The 25497-nt window shown below is 45.7% G+C and overlaps 3 protein-coding genes across 4 annotated transcripts; all 3 read right to left on the bottom strand.

The window, feature by feature from the left end:
* Nucleotides 1-7692: 7692 nt before the first annotated feature.
* On the bottom strand, nucleotides 7693-9320 carry LOC111590816 (uncharacterized). Its single transcript, XM_023301581.2, has 2 exons — nucleotides 8556-9320; nucleotides 7693-8458 (listed from the first exon to the last, which is right to left on the bottom strand). Exons 1-2 carry the CDS (start codon nucleotides 9270-9272, stop codon nucleotides 8018-8020), a joined length of 1158 nt encoding a protein of 385 aa, XP_023157349.1. The 5' UTR covers nucleotides 9273-9320; the 3' UTR covers nucleotides 7693-8017.
* Nucleotides 9321-13703: 4383 nt separating this feature from the next.
* On the bottom strand, nucleotides 13704-22043 carry LOC100284413 (uncharacterized). 2 transcript variants are annotated; one of them, XM_035964825.1, is made up of 12 exons: nucleotides 21058-22043; nucleotides 20349-20413; nucleotides 19087-19196; nucleotides 17190-18195; nucleotides 16907-17099; nucleotides 16705-16798; nucleotides 15779-15894; nucleotides 15458-15566; nucleotides 15298-15366; nucleotides 14919-14990; nucleotides 14781-14828; nucleotides 13704-13978 (listed from the first exon to the last, which is right to left on the bottom strand). In XM_035964825.1, the coding sequence occupies exons 4-12, from the start codon at nucleotides 17306-17308 to the stop codon at nucleotides 13779-13781; spliced, it is 1020 nt and encodes a 339-aa protein (XP_035820718.1). In that variant the 5' UTR covers nucleotides 17309-18195; nucleotides 19087-19196; nucleotides 20349-20413; nucleotides 21058-22043; the 3' UTR covers nucleotides 13704-13778. The 2 variants fall into 2 exon arrangements, with proteins under 2 accessions (XP_035820718.1, NP_001354117.1); NM_001367188.1 differs by lacking the exons at nucleotides 19087-19196; nucleotides 20349-20413; nucleotides 21058-22043 and having other exon boundaries at nucleotides 13709-13978; nucleotides 17190-17525.
* Nucleotides 22044-22404: 361 nt separating this feature from the next.
* On the bottom strand, nucleotides 22405-23368 carry LOC100281797 (uncharacterized). Its single transcript, NM_001154717.2, has one exon. It carries the CDS (start codon nucleotides 23124-23126, stop codon nucleotides 22596-22598), a length of 531 nt encoding a protein of 176 aa, NP_001148189.2. The 5' UTR covers nucleotides 23127-23368; the 3' UTR covers nucleotides 22405-22595.
* Between the last annotated feature and the right edge of the window lie 2129 nt (nucleotides 23369-25497).

Raw genomic sequence — 25497 nt, 5'->3', positions numbered from 1 at the left:
TAGTGAATAGAGTAGGATCGGCTTTACCGAATTTGAAGCCATTAGCAATAAGGAAATCTCTAAGGCATTCATACCATGCTCTTGGGGCTTGCTTGAGCCCATAAAGCGCCTTAGAGAGCTTATAGACATGGTTAGGATACTCACTGTCTTCAAAGCCGGGAGGTTGCTCAACATAGACCTCTTCCTTGATTGGTCCATTGAGGAAGGCATTTTTCACGTCCATTTGATAAAGCTTAAAGCCATGGTAAGTAGCATAGGCTAATAATATGCGAATTGACTCAAGCCTAGCTACGGGTGCATAGGTTTCACCGAAATCCAAACCTTCGACTTGGGAGTATCCTTTGGCCACAAGTCGAGCTTTGTTCCTTGTCACCACACCATGCTCATCTTGCTTGTTGCGGAAGACACATTTGGTTCCTACAACGTTTTGGTTAGGACGTGGAACTAAATGCCATACCTCATTTCTAGTGAAATTGTTGAGCTCCTCTTGCATTGCCACCACCCAATCTGAATCTTGGAGTGCTTCCTCTACCCTGTGAGGCTCAATAGAGGAAACAAAAGAGTAATGTTCACAAAAATGTGCAATACGAGATCTAGTGGTTACCCCCTTATGTATGTCGCCGAGGATGGTGTCGACGGGGTGATCTCGTTGGATTGCTTGATGGACTCTTGGGTGTGGCGGCCTTGGTTCCTCATCCTCCTTGTCTTCCTCATTTGCATCTCCCCCTTGATCTATGCCGTCATCTTGAGGTGGCTTATTTGATTGATCTTCTTCTTCATCAACTTGAGCCTCTTCCTCATTTTGAGTCGGTGGAGATGCTTGCGTGGAGGAGGATGGTTGATCTTGTGCATTTGGAGGCTCTTCGGATTCCTTAGGACACACATCCCCAATGGACATGTTCCTTAGTGCGATGCATGGAGCCTCTTCTTCACCTATCTCATCAAGATCAACTTGCTCTACTTGAGAGCCATTAGTCTCATCAAACACAACGTCACAAGAAACTTCAACTAGTCCCGAGGACTTGTTAAAGACTCTATATGCCCTTGTGTTTGAATCATATCCTAGTAAAAAGCCTTCTACAGTCTTAGGAGCAAATTTAGATTTTCTACCTCTTTTAACAAGTATAAAGCATTTGCTACCAAAGACTCTAAAATAAGAAATATTGGGCTTTTTACCGGTTAGGAGTTCGTATGATGTCTTCTTGAGGATTCGGTGAAGATATAACCGGTTGATGGCGTAGCAGGCGGTGTTGACCGCCTCGGCCCAAAACCGATCCGAAGTCTTGTACTCATCAAGCATGGTCCTTGCCATATCCAGTAGAGTTCGATTCTTCCTCTCCACTACACCATTTTGTTGTGGCGTGTAGGGAGAAGAGAACTCATGCTTGATGCCCTCCTCCTCAAGGAAGCCTTCAATTTGAGAGTTCTTGAACTCCGTCCCGTTGTCGCTTCTTATTTTCTTGATCCTTAAGCCGAACTCATTTTGAGCCCATCTCAAGAATCCCTTTAAGGTCTCTTGGGTTTGAGATTTTTCCTGTAGAAAGAATACCCAAGTGAAGCGAGAATAGTCATCCACAATAACTAGACAGTACTTACTCCCGCCGATGCTTATGTAAGCGATCGGGCCGAATAGATCCATGTGCAGGAGCTCCAGTGGCCTGTCGGTCGTCATTATGTTCTTATGCGGATGATGAGTGCCAACTTGCTTCCCTGCTTGGCATGCGCTACAAATCCTGTCTTTCTCAAAATGAACATTCGTTAGTCCTAAAATGTGTTCTCCCTTTAGAAGCTTATGAAGATTTTTCATCCCAACATGAGCTAGTCGGCGGTGCCAGAGCCAACCCATGTTAGTCTTAGCAATTAAGCAAGTGTTGATTTCAGCTCTATCAAAATCTACCAAGTATAGCTGACCCTCTAACACTCCCTTAAATGCTATTGAATCATCACTTCTTCTAAAGACAGTGACACCTACATCAGTGAATAGACAGTTGTAGCCCATTTGACATAATTGAGATACGGAAAGCAAATTGTAATCTAAGGAATCAACAAGAAAAACATTGGAAATGGAATGGTCAGGAGATATAGCAATTTTACCCAAACCTTTGACCAAACCTTGATTTCCATCCCCGAATGTGATCGCTCTTTGAGGATCTTGGTTTTTCTCATATGAGGAGAACATCTTTTTCTCCCCAGTCATGTGGTTTGTGCACCCGCTGTCTAGTATCCAACTTGAGCCCCCGGATGCATAAACCTACAAAACAAGTTTAGTTCTTGACTTTAGGTACCCAAATGGTTTTGGGTCCTTTGGCATTAGACACAAGAACTTTGGGTACCCAAACACAAGTCTTGGAGCCCTTGTGCTTGCCCCCAACATATTTGGCAACTACTTTGCCGGATTTGTTAGTTAAAACATAAGATGCATCAAAAGTCTTAAATGAAATACTATGTTCATTTGATGCAATTGGAATTTTCTTCTTAGGCAACTTGGCATGGGTTGGTTGCCTCGAGCTAGATGTCTCACTCTTATACATAAAAGCATGGTTAGAGCCAGAGTGAGACTTCCTAGAATGAATTTTCCTAATTTTATCCTCGGGATAACCGACAGGGTATAAAATGTAACCCTCGTTATCCTGAGGCATGGGAGCCTTGCCCTTAACAAAGTTAGACAATCTTTTAGGAGGGGCACTAAGTTTGACATTGTCTCCCCTTTGGAAGCCAATATCATCCTTAATGCCCGGGCGTCTCCCATTATAAAGCATGCTACGAGCAAATTTAAATTTCTCATTTTCTAAGTTGTGCTCGGCAATTTTAGCATCTAGTTTTGCTATATGATCATTTTGTTGTTTAATTAAAGCCATATGATCATGAATAGCATTAACATCAACATCTCTACATCTAGTACAAATAGTGACATGCTCAATGGTAGATGTAGATGGTTTGCAAGAATTAAGTTCAACAATCTTAGCATGAAGAATATCATTTTTATCTCTAAGATCGGAAATTGTAACTTTGCAAACATCAAAATCTTTAGCCTTAGCAATTAAATTTTCATTTTCTATTCTAAGGCTAGCAAGAGAAATGTTTAATTCTTCAATCCTAGCAAGCAAATCATCATTATTATCTCTAGGATTGGGAATTGAAACATTGCAAGCATGAGAATCAACCTTAGCTAACAAATTAGCATTTTCATTTCTAAGGTTGTCTATTGTTTCATGGCAAGTACTTAGCTCACTAGATAATTTTTGACATTTCTCAATTTCTAGAGCATAAGCATTTTTAACCTTAACATGCTTCTTGTTTTCTTTAATAAGGAAGTCCTCTTGGGTGTCCAAGAGATCATCCTTTTCATGGATGGCGCTAATTAATTCATTAAGTTTTTCCTTTTGTTGCATGCTGAGGTTGGCAAAAAGGGTACGCAAATTATCTTCCTCATCACTAGCATTATCATCACTAGAGGTTTCATATTTAGCGGAGGATCTTGATTTTACCTTCTTTTTGCCGTCCTTTGCCATGAGGCACTTGTGGCCGACGTTTGGGAAGAGGAGTCCCTTGGTGACGGCGATGTTGGCGGCGTCCTCGTCGTCGGAGGAGTCGCTTGAGCTTTCGTCGGAGTCCCACTCCCGACAAACATGGGCATCGCCGCCCTTCTTCTTGTAGTACCTCTTCTTCTCCTTTCTTCTCCCCTTCTTGTCGTCGCCTCGGTCACTGTCACTTGATATAGGACATTTAGCAATAAAATGACCGGGCTTACCACATTTGTAGCAAACCTTCTTGAAGCGGGACTTGTAGTCTTTCCCCCTCCTTTGTTTGAGGATTTGACGGAAGCTCTTGATGACGAGCGCCATCTCCTCATTGTCAAGCTTGGAGGCGTCGATTGGTTGTCTACTTGGTGTAGACTCCTCCTTCTTTTCTTCCGTCGCCTTGAATGCGACGGGTTGAGCTTCGGATGTAGATGGATCATCAAGCTCGTTGATCTTCCTCGAGCCTTCGATCATGCACTCAAAACTTACAAAATGCCCGATTACTTCCTCGGGGGTCATTTTAGTATATCTAGGATTGCCACGAATTAATTGAACTTGAGTAGGGTTAAGGAAAATAAGAGATCTTAGAATAACCTTAACCACTTCGTGGTCATCCCACTTTACGCTCCCGAGGTTGCGCACTTGGTTCACCAAGGTCTTGAGCCGGTTGTACATGTGTTGTGGCTCCTCCCCTTTGCGAAGCCGGAACCGACCGAGCTCCCCCTCGATCGTTTCCCGCTTGGTGATCTTGGTGAGCTCATCTCCCTCGTGCGCAGTTTTGAGCACATCCCAAACCTCCTTGGCGCTCTTCAACCCTTGCACTTTGTTATACTCCTCTCTACTTAAAGAGGCGAGGAGTATCGTTGTCGCTTGAGAGTTGAAGTGCTCGATTTGGGCCACCTCATCCTCATCATAATCCTTATCCCCTATGGATGGTACCTGTGCACCAAACTCAACAACATCCCATATACTTTTGTGGAGTGAGGTTAGATGAAAACGCATTAAATCACTCCACCTAGCATAATCTTCACCATCAAAAGTTGGTGGTTTGCCTAATGGGACGGAAAGTAGAGGTGCATGTTTAGAAATGCGAGAATAGTGTAGGGGGATCTTACTAAACTTCTTACGCTCTTGGCGTTTAGAAGTTACGGAGGGCGCATCGGAGTCGGAGGTCGATGTTGATGAAGTGTCGGTCTCGTAGTAGACCACTTTCCTCATCCTCTTTTGCTTGTCCCCGCTCCGATGTGGCTTGTGGGAAGAAGATTTTTCCTTCTTCTCTTTGTGGTGAGAAGAAGATTTCTTCTCCTTCCCTTTGTTGGAGGAGCTCTTCTTCTTCTCCCTCCTCTTGGTGCGGGACTCTTCCGATGAAGTGCTCCCGTGGCTTGTAGTGGGCTTTTCGCCGGTCTCCATCTCCTTCTTGGCGTGATCTCCCGACATCACTTCGAGCGGTTAGGCTCTAATGAAGCACCGGGCTCTGATACCAATTGATAGTCGCCTAGAGGGGGGGTGAATAGGGCGAAACTGAAATTTACAAATATAAACACAACTACAAGCCGGGTTAGCGTTAGAAATAAAATCGAGTCCGCGAGAGAGGGCGCAAAACAAATCGCAAGCGAATAAACAAGTGAGACACGCGGATTTGTTTTACCGAGGTTCGGTTCTCGCAAACCTACTCCCCGTTGAGGAGGCCACAAAGGCCGGGTCTTTTTCAACCCTTCCCTCTCTCAAACGGTCCCTCGGACCGAGTGAGGTTTTCTTCTTCTCAATCAAACGGGAACAAAACTTCCCCGCAAGGGCCACCACACAATTGGTGCCTCTTGCCTTGGTTACAATTGAGTTTTGATCACAAGAACAAGAGAGAAAGAAAGAAAGTGATCCAAGCGCAAGAGCTCGAAAGAACACAAGCAAATCACTCTCTCTAGTCACTATGGCGTTGTGTGGAATTTGGAGAGGATTCGATCTCTTTGGTGTGTCTAGAATTGAATGCTAGAGCTCTTGTAGTAGTTGGGAAGTAGAAAACTTGGATGCAATGAATGGTGGGGTGGTTGGGGTATTTATAGCCCCAACCACCAAATGTGGTCGTTGGGAGGCTGTCTGCTCGATGGCGCACCGGACAGTCCGGTGCACACCGGACAGTCCGGTGCCCCCTGCCACGTCATCACTGCCGTTGGATTCTGACCGTTGGAGCTTCTGACTTGTGGGCCCGCCTGGGTGTCCGGTGCACACCGGACAGGTACTGTTTGCTGTCCGGTGTGCCAGTATGGGCGCGCCTGACTCCTGCGCGCGCTGCGCGCGCATTTAATGCGCGCAGGTAGCCGTTGGCGCGGAGATAGCCGTTGCTTCGGAGTTGCACCGGACAGTCCGGTGCACACCGGACATGTCCGGTGAATTATAGCGGACTAGCCGTTGGAGATTCCCGAAGCTGGCGAGTTCCTGAGGCCGCTCCTCCTTGGCGCACCGGACACTGTCCGGTGTACACCGGACAGTCCGGTGAATTATAGCGCGCCGGCCTTGGAAATTCCCGAAGGTGGCGAGTTCGAGTTGGAGTCCTCTGGTGCACCGGACACTGTCCGGTGGCGCACCGGACACTGTCCGGTGTACACCGGACAGTCCGGTGCCTCCAGACCAGAGGTGCCTTCGGTTGCCTCTTTGCTCCTTTGTTGAATCCAAAACTTGGTCTTTTTATTGGCTGAGTGTGAACCTTTTGCACCTGTATAATCTATACACTTGGGCAAACTAGTTAGTCCAATTATTTGTGTTGGGCAATTTAACCACCAAAATTAATTAGGGACTAGGTGTAAGCCTAATTCCCTTTCAGTATCCATCACATGTCTTTCGTCGAAGGTACATTTCCTAAGTTATGATTTTACTTTCATTTGTAGGTTTGTTTTGTTAATTTTTTGCTTTATTTTCGTTTATAGGTTTTGGATGCATCGTCCTTTGTTCCTACGTATCCTTCGTGCCGTTCAGCGAGAAGACGAATACTTCACTATTCGTTGTGATGCAACAGGTTTAGCAGGGCTTGGTCCATTGCAAAAAGTTTGTGCTGCATTGCGTATCCTTGCGTACGGGTTACCAACCGATGCGGTAGATGAGTACATACAGATTGGACAGACTACCGCTAGGGACTGCCTTATCCGTTTTTGTCGCGCAATCATCTCTTCCTTTAGCGAACGATACCTTCATATCCCTAACCACGACGACATTGCTCGCATACTACGTGTAAACGCCGACAGGGGGTTTTCGGGTATGCTAGGCTCTATCGATTGTATGCATTGGGAATAGCGCAACTGTCCTACTGCATGGCGCGGACAGTTTTGTGGGCGCAATTCGAGGCCAACAATGATACTAGAGGCAGTCGCTGGGTACGATTTGTGGATTTGGCATGCCTTCTTTGGAATGCCTGGTACCAACAATGATCTCAACGTGCTTCATCGGTCACCTGTGTTTGATCCGTTACGTAATGGGACGATGCCACCAGTGCACTTCACTATTAATGGGACCACTTACAATTTCGGATACTACTTAGCAGATGGCATATATCCAAATTGGCCTACCTTTGTAAAAGCTATTCGCCACGCATTTGAGGAAAAAAAGGTTCACTTTACAACCAAGCAAGAGAGTTGTCGAAAAGACATAGAGCGAGCATTTGGAGTTTTGCAGGCTAGGTGGGCTGTTCTACGTGGACCCGCTTATGGTTGGGATCGTAATCACCTCGCAGAGATGATGACTGCTTGCATTATTATGCACAACATGATTGTCGAGGACGAAGGAGATGGTGCAGCTAATGTGGACTTCGTTGGCCCCTCTGGGCCGCCTGAACCGTGTAACAATACTCCTGAGGTCCGCAACGAGTGGCTAAACAATCATATCCGCTCTGAGTTACCCAACGATACGGACCAGGACATCACATGTCAGGCAACATACTTGTCTTTACAGCACAACCTCATAGAACACCTCTGGGCTCGTCGAGGCTCCTTGGGTTGATGCCTTTTATCCAAATGATGTGGTACAACAATGTTGTTTACTTTGAACTATGAACTAAATCATGTGTAGCACGACTAGTAGTCGTATGTGGTTTGTATGTCCGTAGTTGACAAGTCATGGTTCCTTGTAAGTGTAATGCCTCTGCTACAAATAAGTTGCATATGTTTCCAAACTTGAAGTCATGTATGATAATCCTTATTATCAATATCAATAATGTTAAAATAAACAATGTTCAAAAACCAAGCTGATGATCTCAAACAACTAAGGAATTGTTCAACCACTCTAAAATAGACATGTCCAAACACAGAGGACCACGGTTCGCCGATACAAAGGTGACAAACACCTTATCACATACAGTAATACTCTTCACACAGGATTGTTGATGAAATATTCGATTAAACCTTTTCTCCTTGCGATGTAAACAACTCTCAATTCTTCAGGTAAAACATCCATGTCCATAGCATAAAGTTTGTTGAGCTCTTCGTCTTTTTGCTTCCTATCTTCCATCATCAATTTTTTTCCTGTACTTGTATTTCCTTGGATTGAACCTCCAACTTCTTCAGTTCAACTTCCTTCATGAACTCAATGTTCTGCTGCTTTAGGTCTGATTTTTCTTCACTTTGCTTGAATCTTGCTACTTGCATGTCATGGATTCTTGAAAGGTAGTCAGTAGACTGAGATGAACTGGACATTGACTTCTTCCTTGAAGCTTTCGCGGAGTCACGTCCTAATGGTCTCTTCCCTCTTGAACCACCTTCATCATATTCAACTTCATTAACAGAGCCTGTAGGTGTAAGACTACGGGCTGGCTCCGTCCCCGCAGTGCCTCTCCAGGGGCTTCCATGAACCATGGCATCCCATTTCGGTTCGTTTTTAAGGCGCGTCCAGCAATGCATGAAATGAAATGGCTTTTTCTGTGAGGTTGCATAAAGAGTTGCAGCTTTCGATGTCTACACAAGATTTACAACCAGACATCAGTGAACGTATAACACTACGATTAGAAAAACCTTGACATACAAAACGTATTCGAAATTAATATCAGTGTACCTTATCGTTATCTGTGAGGCCACTCTGGTTTTCCCTTAGGACTCTAGCATAGAATCCGGCAAATTTTCCTGTTTCTGCTCTTATTTTGTCCCACCTGCTGCTGAGAGCCCTATTCAGCCTCAAAGGAAACTCACCTCTAAGGTCATTGTACCTTTTCTCAATTCTAGCCCACAAACCCTCCTTCCTCTGCCCTGTGCTAATAACTGGGTCACTACTAATCTCTAGCCATGTTTTGCAAAGCAACAGGTCTTCATCAGGTTTGAAGTTCTGTTCCTTTGTCCTCCTAAAAGTCCCAGGTGTATCAGAAGGTTTGGTAGGGCTGTTAACTTCCTGGACACTGTGTTCTGCTTCCGATTCAAAATTTATAGGGTCAGTCTGGTTTGGAACATGGGTGGAAACCTGTGGACATGGAATGGGTGGTACCAGCTGAGGTTGACCGAAAGATGTTTGTGTAGGAGGACCCCCAGGATTCGTCATACCAAAATATGGGTTCCATGGACTACGAAAGGTATATGGAGATGGGTCATTATGTCCCTGGGACCAGTTAGGATTGGTCATATGGGATGTAGGATTACTAAACAGAGGAGGCTGTGTTGGGTCCAAACCTTGGGCCTGCCACATCTGAGGATCCCACAGGGGTGGGGGGAAGATTTGGTTACCTGAATTGGGGCTGGCAGCAGGTGGTCGAAAAGGTGTATTTGAGTTGTTCTCAGCCATTCTGGAATGAAATACATAGATACATTAAGTTGGACAACAGGTAACAAACTTGGAGTATAAAATACAAACTCCAATTCATTGCACATAAGGGTGACAGAAAATGATCACAAGGATGCACCCATTCACATAAATTCATATAAAAGGATGAAGCATTGGACATAAGGTTCTTACAAAACGAACATTAGCTTCAAGAAGTCCTACATCGGTTACGCATGCATCAGAGACATAACACAGAAGTTCCTAATTTATTTGGATGCATTTGTACCACTACGACAAAGGTCGAGGTACCACTATTACAGGTTCCAAATGCTATGCCTAGTGGACCTGTCCGAGTCGTAGGAGTCATTGTCACTGGCCTCGTACAATTCTGGTGAGGAAGGGGGGGTGAAAGTGAATTGTCTAGGCCTTGTCTTTGCAGGCTCAGCAAGGTCAATTTGTTCCTCCATCCTCTCCTTCTCTGGGTCAGACCGTGCTTTGCTCTCCAGTGCATCCTGCTCCATCTTGTCTACCTCCTTACGAATAGCAAGAAGAGCATTGAGAAGGTAATGCTCGTCTCCCAAATGACGGAAAGCCTCTTCTAAAAACGTCCTAATATTGAAAGCACCACTTTCGACAGAGGAAGCAAGATTGAGGACCAAGTTTTGCAGCACTTTGGCATCATGGCTGCTCATCTTGATTGGAATCCTCAAGTTGTTGCTCCTTGGCTAGACAAGGTGCATACATAAAAAAAATTAGGGCAGTGTTGTTACTATTTGGTTAAATTGAAGTCTTCTAGTCACATAGCAAACAGCTGTGGGTTGCAATATAATAAAGAAATGACGACAAGTAATGAACCACACAGTGCAAGGCAGTTACGAAATTATTGTTGGTTGAATTGGTCAAGCACTGTCCAGTATTGTAACACACTATCCCTGGCTTCGTCCATATGTTAGTTGCTTCTAAAAAACAAACATTTATAACAAACATGGAAGCACACAAAACATACATGGACAGTACACTTAAGCAGATTCATAAAAACAAAGAACGTAAGCGAAACAAGGATTTAGAACCTCAGTTAGTTGAAGTGGACGTCAAATAAGGAAATTAAATATTTGAAGCTGCATAATAAGTAAAGGTATGGTCAGTTCCATGCAATGGTTAGTCATGCAACCAAAATTGTATGACACCTGACTACAAACCATACACAGAGGTACTAAGAATTTTACAAATAAGTGATATGCAACAAAAAGGGGAAGTGTTGGGGAAGTCTACGGTAAATGGTACTTAGATGTTCGCATAGCAACAAGAATATTAATTTCAGTACGAGCAACATTCACCAATCAACATACAAACAACATGACAGCTACATAATTGACCTCTTACACGTTGGTGGATACACAGAAATGACCAGTACACGATGATGAATATGAAAAGCATACAAGAGTATTCATGTCGTATCCTATCATCGTTAACTGAAACCAGATTTGTTGGTGTACATGATAACGACGGATCAGTTGACCATTTTAGGCGATTCGGAGTACACAGTAAACCCTATTTCTCCAAGTTGGCCATGAACAATTAAATGGATCTATGTAAACAACTTAAGTACAAGTAAACCCTAGGGTGAATCGAAATCAGGTTTTTTTGGGACACGGATTGAATCGGAGATGTACAACATGGAGCTGGGGACACGTACCTTGGACCTTGAAGCTCGAATGACGCATATCGGGTGAGCGTAGATCTCTCGGCGAATCGACGAACTCCCGTTGACCTCCTCCCAGCAGAGGCAGCACCGGCGGACAGAGACGGCCGGCGGCGGCGCCTTCGCACGGATCGGCGGGGTGGCCGCTCCACGAAGGAAGCCGACGAATCCGCGGCCACAACGACCTCTGAAGCTCGCCGGCCCGACCAATACAAAGGATTGGGTGCCGTGCGCGGAACCACGACTACCTTCTCCGGCGGCGTTGCGCTCGCGGTTGAATCGCCTGGAGGTCGCTCCAAGGAGTATTCCGATCGCGCGCGCTTCTCTGGGAAGCTACCGGCCGAGGGGGAGGCGAGCGCGGTAGCGTCCCCATCCATTTAGCGGGAGAGAGAAGGAAACGGGAGGGGAGAGGAGGAGGAAGAGGGATGCGGTGAAGAGGATAGCGGTGTACTGTAGCCCCTATAGGAGCTACAGTAATAGGGGAGGGGGAGGGAAGAAGCATGCGGTGAACACAGTCTTAGGCATCATAACCCCACGTCATGAAGAAGGATGGGACACAGCCTTTTGGGGTCCGATGGCCAATGGAAATAAGAGACTCGACGTGCGTAAGTAGAATCCTGTCACAATACATAATGTGTCTAGGCCCATCGAGGACAATACACCCTTTAGAAAATGGGTTTCACGTCTAAGGACCTAAGGATACGTTCATAGCAAAGCTCAATGGATAAGGCTTAGATATAACGTATTAAATATGTGGTGGACGACATTACATGCCTGACAAGCATGTTGTTGTTAGACTTAGATTATATGGTACTCAAGATTACTACCTTGTACGTGCATCGATCCAATAGCTACGCGGGCACACATGAAGTGTACCATGAAGTATTACCAAATATAAAAGACTACACTGGTTACTACTATATCGTACCAGGTGGCACACGCCTTAGCGTCGAAGGGCATGGCATATCATACTTGCTCATATGACAAGTATGACAACCGTCTAGAGAAGCAATACCTCTAACATTGTGCCATGTTTAGGGATAGACTTTGGTACGACTCTAGTAACATGATAGGAACGAGAGGGTTGAGCCTTAATCGAAGGAATTCGAGAATCATGTAACCTTTCTCCTCCCCTATACTATAAAATGGATGGGGTAAGCAACATTTAAAGGGGTTCCGATCCAATGGATTTGGTTCAGATAAGCTAGACTCTACTCCGGTCACTTTTACATGAAGAACTCATTTAGTAGTCAGACATAAAGAGGGAGTAGAACCATTAGTCTAGAACTCTCATCATAGCCTGTAGGTGAGGCGAGTTAGAAGGTCTTGATTGTCACTGATATTTGAGCTTGTACTCATTTTCTCTTTGCGTTTATTAATTAATGACTATCAAGATAATATAGAGTATTACGTACACTGTGGTCCAAACTTCACTAATTGCCCACATATAGACTCCCACTTATGCCTAGGTTCAACACGACCATCCTCTTACACCATGCAACCTCCTAATTCTCTCTTTCTAGTACTATGTGTACCCTAATGTTGTTGCACAATGACATTTAGCATGCGTAGGTAGGGTTGGGTGCATTTTCTTTTAAGTTTGTCATGTTTTGCTATGTCGCACGGATGTCATCACATTCACTGGTTCGAGATGTTGTCTCTAGCACCTGCTCTAGCAACTCGAACCATAAGGCACACCATATTATGCATAGGAATCTCAGACAGTCCACTATAGTGGTTTTGCTGGATGACTTCAGCTTTGTGAGCTCGCATAGTGAGTTCCCCATAGGCCAATCTTCTGTCCGCGCCCTAGCTGAGGTGCACAATTCCTAAGGACATCGCATCGTCTGGCCCCATGGGTCATATGGATGCAACAAGAATGTAGTATTTCATAAATCACGTAGACAAAGGTGTCTGGCCCCATGGGTCATAGGGATGCAACAAGAATGTAGTATTTCATAAATCACGTAGACAAAGGTGTCAATATGGAGTTCTCTATCGGGTTTGGACACTGCATGCCCATCCACATGAATTTATATCCATCCTCATCCCCATACCCATTCTCATCCAGGTATCAGATCCCCAATGGGTCCCCATCCTCGGCAAAAAAAAACTAACCATAATAGAGAAATTCTTCATGGGTTAACAGGTCTCGTGTCCCCATTGACACCTCTACACATAGAGGTGTAACGATGTTTTACAACCTAAATTCTCATCTCTTCAATGCTACTCTTTGGGTATGTTTGGTTTGAAGTCAAAGTAGGATGAGTCGGGGGCGCCTTCGCCCCTTGATTTTTTGGGATCACGTCGCCCCCAAAAATCACTTCGGTGTTCACCTCGCTCCCGCTTAACTCTCAATCAAACACTATAGAAAACATGGTCGTCTCATTCCATCCCTCTTTGTACATTCAACCAAACGCACCCTTTATTTCAAATTATGTCATTCCAACTTTCAAGAAGAATCAAAACATTTTAAATTTGATCGAATTTATGATAAGATAATAACATTTATGATATCAAATAAGTATTATTATATTTTTCATTAATTATATTTTTATATTACATGTATTTGATGTCATAAATTTTTATATTTCTTGTTTTCATAATTTTAATCAAACTTAAGATGCTTTAACTTTTAAAAAAAAAATAGAATGACTTTGGAGGGAGCAGATATTTGATCCTGCATTTAAATTGGTTTCTGTGATATATGACCTGGATTTTACTTTGAATGAGACATAGAAAAAAGAGAGGATATCATCAAAATTTTATACTTTGTATACTACGACACCTGAAAACAGTCAAACACATTAAAGAATATAGTCTATTTACTTTGTAAGGGACTTTTTGACACAGTCCACAATACCTTCACAGTCGTTTTCAGGTATTACACATTCCGTATCATCTTCTAAGCAGTTCGGCGTTGAATGAGGAGAACGAAGATTTCCATGTGTTTGACAGGTCTTCATTGTCTTGCAGTGCTCTGCCTCATCTTCTCGTATATTAACGAATACATCGTATAAGTTATCTGCATATATGAAACAGCGTTTATTTACGAGACCTACGGAAGAGAAATAGAAAGCTCGACTACAAATAACTCACATCAGGAGGCCAGAATCCAGTAAACAAGAAAATAGAATTGGGATTTTGTACGACTACATGATGGAGCAGCCAATTAAGGGTATGTTTGTTTCCTTCTAAATTATATAAGTTGGATTATGGTGAAATGATATGAAGTTAAAATATCACTTTGAGACCACAAATAAGCTGAAATAAGCCAACATTAGATAGCTTATTTGTAATCACAAAGTGATATGTTACCCTCTTACCCTTCCACCATAATTTGGCTTACATAGGAGGGAAACAAACATGACCTAAGTTCACAATCACAGCTAAGGGCCTGTTTGGAAATGCAGTTTTAAAATACTGTAGTTTTGAGATACCATAGTTTACAATTGTACATGACATAAATACTACGGTATTGCTTTACCACAGTAAAACTGCAGTATTGCTCAAAACCGAGATCTGTTTGGTTCTATTGGAAAAACAAAGTATATGTAGAGAGAAGAGTGGAGTTTCGAAAACTCCAAAAATACTACAGTTTTGGGTAAACCATGGTATTTAAAACTGAGTTTTGACTATACAAACCAAACACCTTTTGAGTTCCAATACTATAGTATCATCAAATACCATAGTATTGTTTCAAAACTGCAAAAATACTACAATTCCAAACAGGGCCTAACATGTTTAGTTCCAACCTTATGAAAAGTAAAAATAAAACAAGTAATAGGCGGCTATTGAGGGCACAAAAGATATAACAGCAAGTTTACCTATTTTAGGCCTCCTAGAACCTGGAGTTCTTGATGCCTGAAACTCATCTGAGGGGCAAGAAAAGGTATGCAAGCAATTAGAATAGATATGAACTGTTGATGTATAGCATTAAGATTTTAAGGAACATAAGTAGGCACCGAATAAGTAAAGGTCCTCATTCATGTAATAGTTCAATGCTGCCTCTGGAGCTGGTAGTCTTTTCAATTCCTCTGTTGAAAGGAAACAGAAAATTTACATCAAGGAGGTGGAAGTGCATGTAAAATGAATTAGCAGCTTCTTTAATTGCATGGTGGGTTTCAAAACTATTATGAGACATAAAATATTTGCATAAGAATTTATGGTAAGAAATGATTTTAGGGTTCTGGATGTTCGTAAGAACTAAAAACTGAAAATCTTGAAACATGATGACATAAAATCAAAACGATTTGACCCTCATTGGCTGTCTGGCTCATTGCCTTTACATGGATAAAAATACTAAGCCAGGTTCAACAATCAAGCCCGTTAAGGCAGGCTTACCTTCATGGAGCTTGAGGAACTCATCATAGGTGGAATATGCATGTCTCTCCACACATTCGGAAAAGTGATCTGTACTCCATTCGTGGGTGCAAGCGTTATCATCACAAAAGAAAAGAAAACAAGCATTTACTTGACAACCGGTAAGAGTAAGAGTACTTACATGCCATTCGTGGGCTCAGCATGTACATTGCAACAGTCATGAAGTAGTAAAAGAATGCCATAAACCGAGCAAGAAAACAGTCAAACCACAAAGAGTCGCCACCCAATTCCTAATATGAGCCAAGGGAAAAGGGATCAATACATAAGTAGTAGGTGTTGAATCCATGTAAAGAAACTAAGGCGATAATTAATATGGAAAACAACATAGGCAAACCAACGAAATAGAAGTAAGTTGCGGTAGAACTTTGACATAATAGCACTGAAAGGAAAGATCTGGCACACATAGATTTGATTTTACTGGAAAGGGAAGATGGAGACATACTTCCATGATCAAGAGGTGATGGAACTCGTTCCAGCTCTGCGCAAAGTGAACCTTTATGTAATCAGCTCGTCTCCACCATCCAAAGGTCGCATACAAGTGAAGCACCGATATGAATGCTGTTCATAACCAAGCAGAGTCAAGACAGAGGCATGCCAGGAACCAATAGACCTGAGAATGGATGGTGGATATCCATATCCAAACACTGGAATCCAATCCTAACAATTGGTACATGCATCCAGTCCAAATCCAATCTAACTTCACCAAAATCAAAATCCATCCGACACATCCAGTACTAATCTACAAGTGTGTGCAGCGAACTCATGCACAGCCAGCAGAGCTTGGCAATGGATGGTGCTGCTGCGGTCCCGCTACACCCGAACATCCAGTCCAAGACGCAAGCGGAGCCTGGACGCCGCCGCAATGGGCTGCGGCCTCGCCGTGTCCGATGCCGACATGGCCCGCCGCCCGCCTACCCTACCTCAATCAATCAAGTGCGCGCGTCGTGAAGCAGACGCTCCTCCGCATGCATGCACCCACCCGGCCCGCTGCTCTCGTGTGTACGGCTCGTTGTGCACGACGCGGTGGTCGGCGGCAACCTAGTCCGGCCAGCACCATGGCCAAGGTGAACATGTGGTCAACCGGCCACCGCGCGCACGACCACTCTGGCTCACCGCACAGGTGCTACATGGTGGTCGGTGATTGGTGAATGGCGAACAAGGACAAGCACAACGCATGGGCTGCCGACTGCCGAGCGAAAGTCCAAAATAGTTCGGATTGTCCAACTTCGTTTTTGTCCAACAAAATCCAAAGCGGTTGGATGTATTCATCCAACTAAAGTCCTACGTCTAATCCATTCTCAGGTCTAGGGACCATTTTTTTTCCCAGGCTACTGCACTGCAAGCATATGACAGAAACGGAGCCCTCACCGAAGTACGGCACCCTCGCAATCGTCTCCAGCGCAAAGAACCTGGCGTAGTACCGATCACCGTACACGCCCTTGAGTACCATAATCACCGAATCCTGCGGAGAGGAATAGCACGTGAGACCATGACCATCCGGATGGTACAGGATTTTGCAGGGGTGGTGAGCAATCGGGACGAATTAATTGTGGCGAGCTGACTGATTCACCGTGGCGAAAATGTTGAACGACTGCTCGAGCTTGACAACCCAGCTGTCGTCCGAGGAAGGAACCACGGAGCCGTCCGCTCCGGCTCCGTTTCCGTCCAGGGGCGCGGCAGCGGCGGCGTCCCTGGCGGGGGCGGACTCCTCGACGGGCACCTCCGTTCGCTGCGTCCTGATCGCCTCCACGCGGAGCCTCCTCCTGCACAGGCCCGGGTTTATTTATCACGGGAGAACAACACAGGTACGATGTGGGGAGGGACCAGCCGGGCTTAAGGTTGGCGTGTCGTACCACGCGGCAGTGGCGGGGGCGCGGCGAACGCCGAGAGCGAGGAGCCCGGATCCGGGAGCGGGCGGCGAAGGGGCCGTGGCGGGCTTGGCGGACAGCGGCGAGGTCGAGGCCACCGCCATGACGCTGGTGCAGTGGAGGGGCGCGACGCGAGTGAAGTTGGAGAGGAGGGAACGAGACCGAGTGATGAGGGGGCGCTGTTTGCCGCTGCCTACGGTACGGGAAGACGGCTTTTGCTACGTGGGTGGGGTGCGGCGGCGACACACCGAGGCGGGCAGCTGCCGAGCTCGGCCTCCGGCTCGGCACGGCAGTGCTGGCGACCACGAGGAGAGAAAAAAATATACAGGATTGATGGATAGACTCCGGTGCCGATCGCGGCGCCTGATTGATTTCCTGCCGTGTCACGATGCGCTCCGCTCCTTTATCACTAGTGGATCTCTTTTTCACTGCTCGCTAGTGGATGTACTTTGCGAGCACTCGCCAGCGCGAAGCACACTAGACCCTTCATCAAACTAGTAGTAGACTAGTAGTATCACGGGAAGTCAAACGATCTGCCACCATATGGCTGTCTCAACTCAATCCTATCGTCAGTCAGTTGTTCCATGCATGCAGTTGGGTGCATTATGACCTTAATATACTACACAAAAAAATGATCCACTGCGCGCATGTAGATCAATCTGCGTACCTACCAGTCACATGATCTGTTCTACGTAGTAAAGTTGTATGGACTACTACGCGCCCTAAGTCCACATCCTAGTCCATTATGCGTATAGCTCAAGCACTGCCCGCTGCGCTGCCAACGTTCGCAGAGGCCCCGCTGCGTGAGGTTGAGAGGGCATCGGTGCTCTTGTTCTTGGAGGCGGTTAACCTGCTGTTCCTGAGCCTGTTGAAGGGCCGCCAGTGCCACCTGTTCTGTGACGACTTCATGTGACCCATCATCAGCTTTTGCTGCTCTCTTCTGAAGGCCCTTCGAGCGTACCAAGCACCGCCTCGCCAGCCTAACGCGTACCTGGAAATTCCACAAGATAACACACTTATAGGTTAATGCAAACAGGAAGGCTGTAATTTGTTACTCACGTAACCATTGTCACCAGATCGTTGGAGCTAGGAATTATAAAAGATCTCCCAATGACAATGCCTGAGCAAAGTGGAATTGGTTAGGCTGCACCGTTGCAAGATGCTATGGTGGTGGAAATTCAAGTTGATACCAGCAACACATGTGGGAAAAGGTTCCATATCCATACCACTAATGGCAGCTGAAGTATGGCATGTGTAATGTAACATCAGGCCAAGTTTGACTATCACTATATATATGGCAACATCACAGCTCAAATAAGATCTTTAAGTCCAAACTGGTCCAGTTCCAATTGTGCCATAGTTCAAAATGGTCGGCAATGTGTACACTGTGCAAAACAAGTCATAATATTTGATGCTGCCCTGGGTAGTGGGAAAAGGTTCAGAACTCAAAAGCAAGCATGCATAGTATCTCCAACAGCTTACTCATCCTATCCCCTGTCACATCTCCAATTTCAAACTTCACTCCGCGAATAGTGCAGTCTACAGTGTAAAACAGTGTTTTTGAGTGGCCATATAGGTATCTTGATGAACACGGTAAATGTACTCCTTCAACATCTACCCATCCTAAGCTAGTAACTGCATAGATCGATGGATCAAGCACCAATTTGATGCATGATGGTCAATGCGGACCCCAGTTATGTCAGGTATAGAACATATGCATGGATCTAAGCTTAATTAAGCTTTAGGGCAATATACTCTTATCTAGAAGGCAAGGAACATGCCAGGTCATAAAATGAATTACATAAAATCAAAGAGCAGTACTATCAAGGTGGACGAGAGCAAAGTACAAAACCAAAGTTAAATATCAACAGCAACAACATACCCAACAACCATTGTGGTCATCGCCGTGGCTACACAGCCTGGAGCGCTAATATTGCTGGAAGTGACGATCTTTTTTATCTCTTCATGTTCAACTTTGTGGTTATCCTTCAGCTGTTAACATATCAAGAAATGGTACAAGTAAATATGTCCAGCAGTCAATACGAGAAAAAAGAACAGATGAAAATAGAAAGGGACAAAGAAAGCAGATAATCCAACCATTCAAAAAGCAACGTGATACAATATAAAAACCTAAAGCATCAAGTTTTTTTGGCTGGGTTAAAGAGTGTATCTTCAACATCGGAGTGCACCATAAAAATGAAAATAAGCAACTGAAATAGATGCAAATGAAGTGAACAGTGAGAACACTTTAATCTTGTTGTCAACAGCACAACAAGGTATGTTCTGTTGGAATACTAGGTGTGGCTTAAGGTGGTATTGTAATCTGTGATGGTAGTTCCCCTTCAGAGAGTGTTTTGCTCTTCCTTTCTAATATGGGAAGTTTGTCTGCAAGACATTTTTGCTCTTCCTTTCTAATATGAAAAATTTGTCTACAGGACGAAAAAACTTCTAGACACATGAAAAAAAACTTCTAGACACTGTCCTGCAGACAAGGGGTTAATTAACAGCATCCTACTGAAAAAATCAGGAAAAAAATAGTCCCCCAAAACCAATTTTCCTTGTAATACAACAGGCAGCTTTCCTGCATGTTCGTTTCAACAAACAAAATGTTGCTCGGGAAACAAAATAGCACCACATAAGTTTCTAATATGCCCTGAAATTTTAAGCCTACGGTGGAGCAGTCCAAATTCCAAAATTGCTTTGTTGTCAGCTTTCATCTTTGCATATGTAGGTTAAGGTTAAGCTAAGAAGTGAGAAATGAAAATGGCCCAAACAGGTGTAGAGGATACAACACTGTTAAAGAGTAACTAAAAAAAGCTTTGACAGTATTTCTTCTGTGTGATCTTACTGTCTGTCTGGGGGGTGTGCATTTGTTGTCAGTGCTTATGTGAGAGAGTTTGTATTTCAAAAGTGTGTGTTTTCAGACCAGTTATCTCTTTTTGACTTAAAGACACATAACACTCCTGCACACTTGAGAAAATCAGTGTTTTTTTTTCCTTTTTTGGTCAGAGGCTAAGAGTTTACACAACAGCGTCTTAGCGCTCACACCACCTGCTGGATTATCAGCTTATAAATAAACAGAGCCGAAAGGAGAGAACAAACTCGCTTCACCAACAAAAACAGTATTCCTTCTAAATTACTTACAGATGATTCAATTGACTCAAGCCTCCTTTCAATCTTTAATTGTTGCACATGGCGAAGTGAATAACCTATAGTGCGAAAAAAAATCACAATATAAATTTTGTGAATCCATCCAATGATGATATTCTAAAAAACATAAGTAACCATTCAGAACATTACGAATACTTAAAACGGACGTTAGTCACATTGTTCTCTGCTAATCCAAGCTGCTACAAATGGACGAGAAACTACCAGTTCGAATCACAGAGATGTGACTCAAATTTAACAAAATATAATTGAATTGGTGAGCATGAGTTTAAATTAAAATAATCATCTGATGCACTCAATTGGAAATCAGCAAAGAATCCAACACTAAGGTAAACTATGCTTTTCCAAGGAAAAATGGGATGCAAACACACTCCAAGCTTCTATCTCAGCCACACTGGATACGAGCAGACCATCGCTGTGGAGTTCCGATCTGGTTATTCCCTAACCCTTACAAAAGTGAAGCACTATGAGTAACAAAGCTGTGGCAACATATAAGCTGCACGATTGCAGCACTGCCTCCCAAAAATTACAGCCTAAAGCGATTGTGAAACCCAGCCTGATGAATCAACGTAAACCTCTAGACCGTTGATTATTCACACATCACCCACACGGCCACACCACCTAACCGTGACCAGTACTGAAATCTAGAGCAGCAGCTGATCTGTCAGAGCAGGGAGGAGCGTACCGGCCCAAGCCGTGAGGACGGAGGCGATTGAGGTGCCGACGGTGAAGACGATGCGGTGGCTCTCGAACACTTGCTGCGGGTCAGCGGATCAAGCAAAATCACATCAGGGGCGATAGGGACACATGGGGAGAGGTTGTCAGTCGTCACCTTGGTGGAGAAGAAGGTGTCGCAGACGGCGGCCCAGGAGTTGGACGCCCGCCTCCGGATGTTGGGGAGCGTGAGCAGCGCGCGCCCCGTGCCGCCCAGCCGCCGCACAACCATCGCTCCCCAGACCTCGGCACTTGTCGCCTTTTCTGGGTGTTGCTTGGGGATGGGGATTCGGGGGTATTTTGGTGGGAGGCGATCGGCCGAGCCGGCTTGACCGCTTGGCTCCCTCTTCCTCCTCCGCTTTCCCCTCCCAAGGCGGAGGGAGGCCGGCCAACTTGCGGGATACGCAACGAACGGGCGCCGCCCGGTCCCGGCTCGGTCGAGCAGTTGCGGGCGCGAAGCGCGATGGCCGATGGTGTCAGGAGCGCCGAGCGGAGCCTCGTGAAATGGGCAAAAAGGTAGGTACGACGGAGTACAAGAAAAAAAGAAGAAGAATTGGTATTTTTGAAATTTGAAGCGTCGTTCGCAAGTCCAAGAGCATTTGCTACATACTGAAGTCGTGATGAATTTGAATGTGAAACTGATAGTAACATACTGTACATTGAGAGCCAAACACAACTTGTGGGACTAGCCTATGCCTATGGCTGTAATTCTGTAAATTTCCTACGAGTTGTCTCAGATCTCAGCGACGTCCATGCTAACAGTTGATGTTACGCCTGACCTTTCCTGTTACTGGGGCTGTTTGGTTCGTGGCTAAATGTGTTACACTTTGTCTAAGATTAGGTGTTCGAATTGAAGAACTAGGGCATGTTTGGTTCCCTGCCTAACTTGCCACACTTTACCTAACTTTTCTGCCTAAGGTTAGTTCTTCAATTTGAACGACTAACCTTAGGCAAAGTGTGGCGTAGTTAGCCACGAACCAAACAGGCCCCTAACCTTAGAAAGAAAAGTTAGGCAAAGTATGGCAATTTAGACATCAAACCAAACAGACCCACAGTACATACTGTAAGGCATGATTTTACGGCAATTACTGCTTGGTCTAATAAACAATGGTGGAGCCTGTATGAAACAGTTGATGTTATGCCTGACCTGGCCTGTATAAAAACTCTCTCACAAAAATCATGCCTAACTGACCTCTGAACGGATCCGCAGTAGGATGTAATAACTAATATCAGATCCACAAACAAGAGATACGAAGAAAGAAGAAGAAAAAACACAATCTCTCGACGATCTAACTGACCTCTGAACGGATCCGCAGTCTGCATAGCGTTGCAGGAATCGTCATCCAATTCTATTGCCATTCGTATCGAGTAGTACAGTGCAGCACTGGTACAAGCTCCCTCGAGCACGACAAGTCAAAGCAAGGCAGAATCTGATCAAGAAAAGAAGACCAAAGCAAAAACCGCCTTCTCTCCCTTCGTCCCGATCCGTCCGTGGATCCGGTCGCCTATTCAGAGCCGCAGGTCCGTGCAAAGCTCGAGGTCATGACCATCGTCGACGTCGAGCGGCGCGGGGAGATTGAGGTCGAGCGCCGGGCGCGACCGGACCGTGGAGGCGTCGTCGCCGTCGTCCACGACGGAGGCCGACGAGGCGCAGTCGCTACGGCAGTCGGCGTCGGCGGGCGCGGCCGCCTGCCGCGGGGCACGCGGCTTCCCAGCAGCGCGCCTGCCCGCCCTGGGCACCCCGGCCCGGGGCCCGCTGGAGGACTCGACGGTGGAGCTTGAGCTGCACGTGGGCGTGGGCGCGGGCAGGTTGGCAGGAGGGCGGGAGGTGAGCGCGGGGAAGTTGGTCCTGGCGAGCGGGCCGCGCAGGGCCCGCGCGGCCACGTCGTAGGCGCGCGCCGCGGCCTCGGCGGAGTCGAAGGTGCCGAGCCAGACGCGCGCGCGCTTCGCCGGGTCCCGGATCTCCGCCGCGAACCGGCCCCACGGCCGCTTCCGCACGCCCCTGTACCGCGGAGCCGCCACGGCCGCCGCGTCGCACATCGCGCGCCTTTATGTGTTATCTGCCGCCTGCTGTCGTCGTCGTTATACAGCAGCACCGAAAGAGCTCTCCTCGGCGCGCCGCTGCTCTCGCTCTCGCTGTCGATCGGCCCAGAAGCGGGCTCGAGTCGACAAGGGCGCCGACGAGCGCGATCGGGAGGGCGTGAGGGGCTGGGACTCCGCTACGAGGAGAGAGCTCGCTGCGCTGGTGTGGCCTGGGCGTTGGGATGGGGGTAGAAGAAGGCCTGGTGGTGGAGGTGGCTTTGGGCAGCCGCTTCCCACCTTCCCCACTGCCTCCCTCCTTCGCTGCCATTAGTTTTCTTTACCTCCTCGACCCCGCTGGCCCACTCTCGTCCTCGGCCGCGTTTCCTTAGGTGCAGCAATAACACGTTTGGTTTTTTTTTTTTTTTGGCCGGTCTCTGTGGTCATCGATTCCTGCTTGACGACGCAGGATTTTTTTTGGCCGGAACGGAGTCCACGCGCTACTACGTGTAGATGGTGCCACATAAGCAGTGATATGATATTAGCTGCAGCGCAATGAGTCGAGGGAGAAGACAAGTAACAGCATCGAAAAAAAACCACCTGTTATCATCGTTATACTGTAAACTTTAGCTGCATGTTAGTGTCCATCTCGACGTCAATCACTAGAGGTGTATCGTCTGGTGGTGCCTTCTGCAGTGGCACGGACAGTCTACGGCTCTGGGCTAGACGGTCTGTAACCTGGGCGCAGGAGCGGCGTCTTCACTGCGTCGCACTAGACGGTCCCGCTCTGGACCGGATGGTCCACGATGGCGCATGTTGTCTTCCTACTCGCTGGAATATAGATCTCACCCACTTTGGGAGAGACCTTAGGGTGCTCGGGGTCGACAGGTCACTCGGGGCATCCCCGAATGATGTGGAGTCGTCTATAAATTAAGAGACAGTCGAGTTAATGTATCTTGAATAGACAACTAGATCCCGCCCCACGGGGGGAGTAAGATCCTGGGGTCGACAGACCACCCAAGATTGATCTAGACAACGTATAGTCAAATAGGGATGAAGGTGGATATGTGGAAAGCTACAACTAAGGCTAGGCTACATCTACTCCTAGGGCAGGAATGATAAATAAAGTAATTGGTTCGATTGGAATGTATTCGGTGGTTCTCAATCGGCCTTACCCCTTCGTATATATAGGGGAGATCTGGACACGTTCCTATGCGATAGCTAACAAATCCCACGTGATTAGATGGATAATCATGCACGAGATAAAGATAATCGTCTGAGTTAATCTGATCGCGAGACGCGGACTGTCCCCTATATCAACTTTTTTGATGCACAGAGACAATTTCAGATTACATCATCTTTGGCCATGTCTGCATGATCAACATGTTAATAGGCAAAAACTTGTGGTGCCCCAGCTCAAATAACCAAAACGGATTGATCCAGTAATACAGATTAATCGTCGTACCACCCCACACTTGAGTAGGACAACACATCGACGATGGATAGACCGGGAAGCACCATGTCATACCTAGAGGAAGATGACCAGACGATCTTGGCTATGCTACCTTTTGGGCTGGTTTAGTTGGCCTTTGCTTTCGCACATATTATCTTTTTGACTTCTTTTGTTTTATCGGCCAGTTGTGTGGAACGACCTTCTTCTTTATATATTTAGCAAGCATCTAATAAAAAATATGGCCGACTCTGCTGAGTCGGTCAGACGTTTCGGAATTGTTTTGCTTCATAGTACATGTTTCGGAACGTTGTGGTCTGACGGTATGAGGTTGCTACTGCTTTTGGTCGTTTTGCGGACCGTCTGACCTTCATAGTCGGACTGTCCGCGCTTGTCCTAGACTATCTGACTTTAGTACCCAGACCGTTCGGCATACGCAAGACAGGTGACCGTGATCGGGTGTCCGATAGTGCTTGCCCTTCGATGGCTCCAGTATTTCTTTTGTTCAGAGCCTTCTGAGCAACCACTCTGCGTGATATATTTGGCGTGAGAGAATCACCAATGATGATGTTTTATCTTTGCTTTTATCGGTCGGACACGACCGAACTAAGACATTTTTGCTCATTGACTCTAATGTGGTGATAGAGACAGGTGGTGTGTCATTCTTCACCTCTTTTTGAAATCTTAACCAACCTTCGTTTATAGTTGATTGTATTTGCCGACGAAAAACATCACAATCATTGGTGTTATGAAGAAAAGGAGCCATGCCATTTATAATATACACACCCTTTTAATTCTTCAACATAAGAAATTGTATGTGACAATTTAACATTACCATGCTTAAGTAACTCATCAAATATTTTATCACACTTAGCAATATTAAATTTGAACTTAATTTTCCCCTTTTGTGCCGAGTGCGGGCGAGATCGAGTAGAAGATTTC

This window comes from Zea mays, chromosome 2, assembly GCF_902167145.1.
Source record: "Zea mays cultivar B73 chromosome 2, Zm-B73-REFERENCE-NAM-5.0, whole genome shotgun sequence".
NCBI classification, from domain to species: domain Eukaryota; kingdom Viridiplantae; phylum Streptophyta; class Magnoliopsida; order Poales; family Poaceae; genus Zea; species Zea mays.
The sequence above is the reverse complement of the archived record's forward strand: the minus strand, read 5'-3'. Positions and strand labels throughout refer to the sequence as shown.

Excerpts from the sequence above, each read along its gene's own strand:
- LOC111590816 (XM_023301581.2), bottom strand. The coding sequence starts at position 9,272 with ATGGCTGAGAACAACTCAAATACACCTTTTCGACCACCTGCTGCCAGC. Across the intron at positions 8,459-8,555 it reads GCCTCACAGATAACGATAAG|ACATCGAAAGCTGCAACTCT; the intron begins GTACACTGATAT and ends AATCTTGTGTAG.
- LOC100281797 (NM_001154717.2), bottom strand. The coding sequence starts at position 23,126 with ATGTGCGACGCGGCGGCCGTGGCGGCTCCGCGGTACAGGGGCGTGCGG.
- LOC100284413 (XM_035964825.1), bottom strand. The coding sequence starts at position 17,308 with ATGGCGGTGGCCTCGACCTCGCCGCTGTCCGCCAAGCCCGCCACGGCC. Across the intron at positions 15,567-15,778 it reads ATCACCTCTTGATCATGGAA|GAATTGGGTGGCGACTCTTT; the intron begins GTATGTCTCCAT and ends GGCTCATATTAG. Across the intron at positions 14,829-14,918 it reads TGAGGACCTTTACTTATTCG|ATGAGTTTCAGGCATCAAGA; the intron begins GTGCCTACTTAT and ends CTTGCCCCTCAG.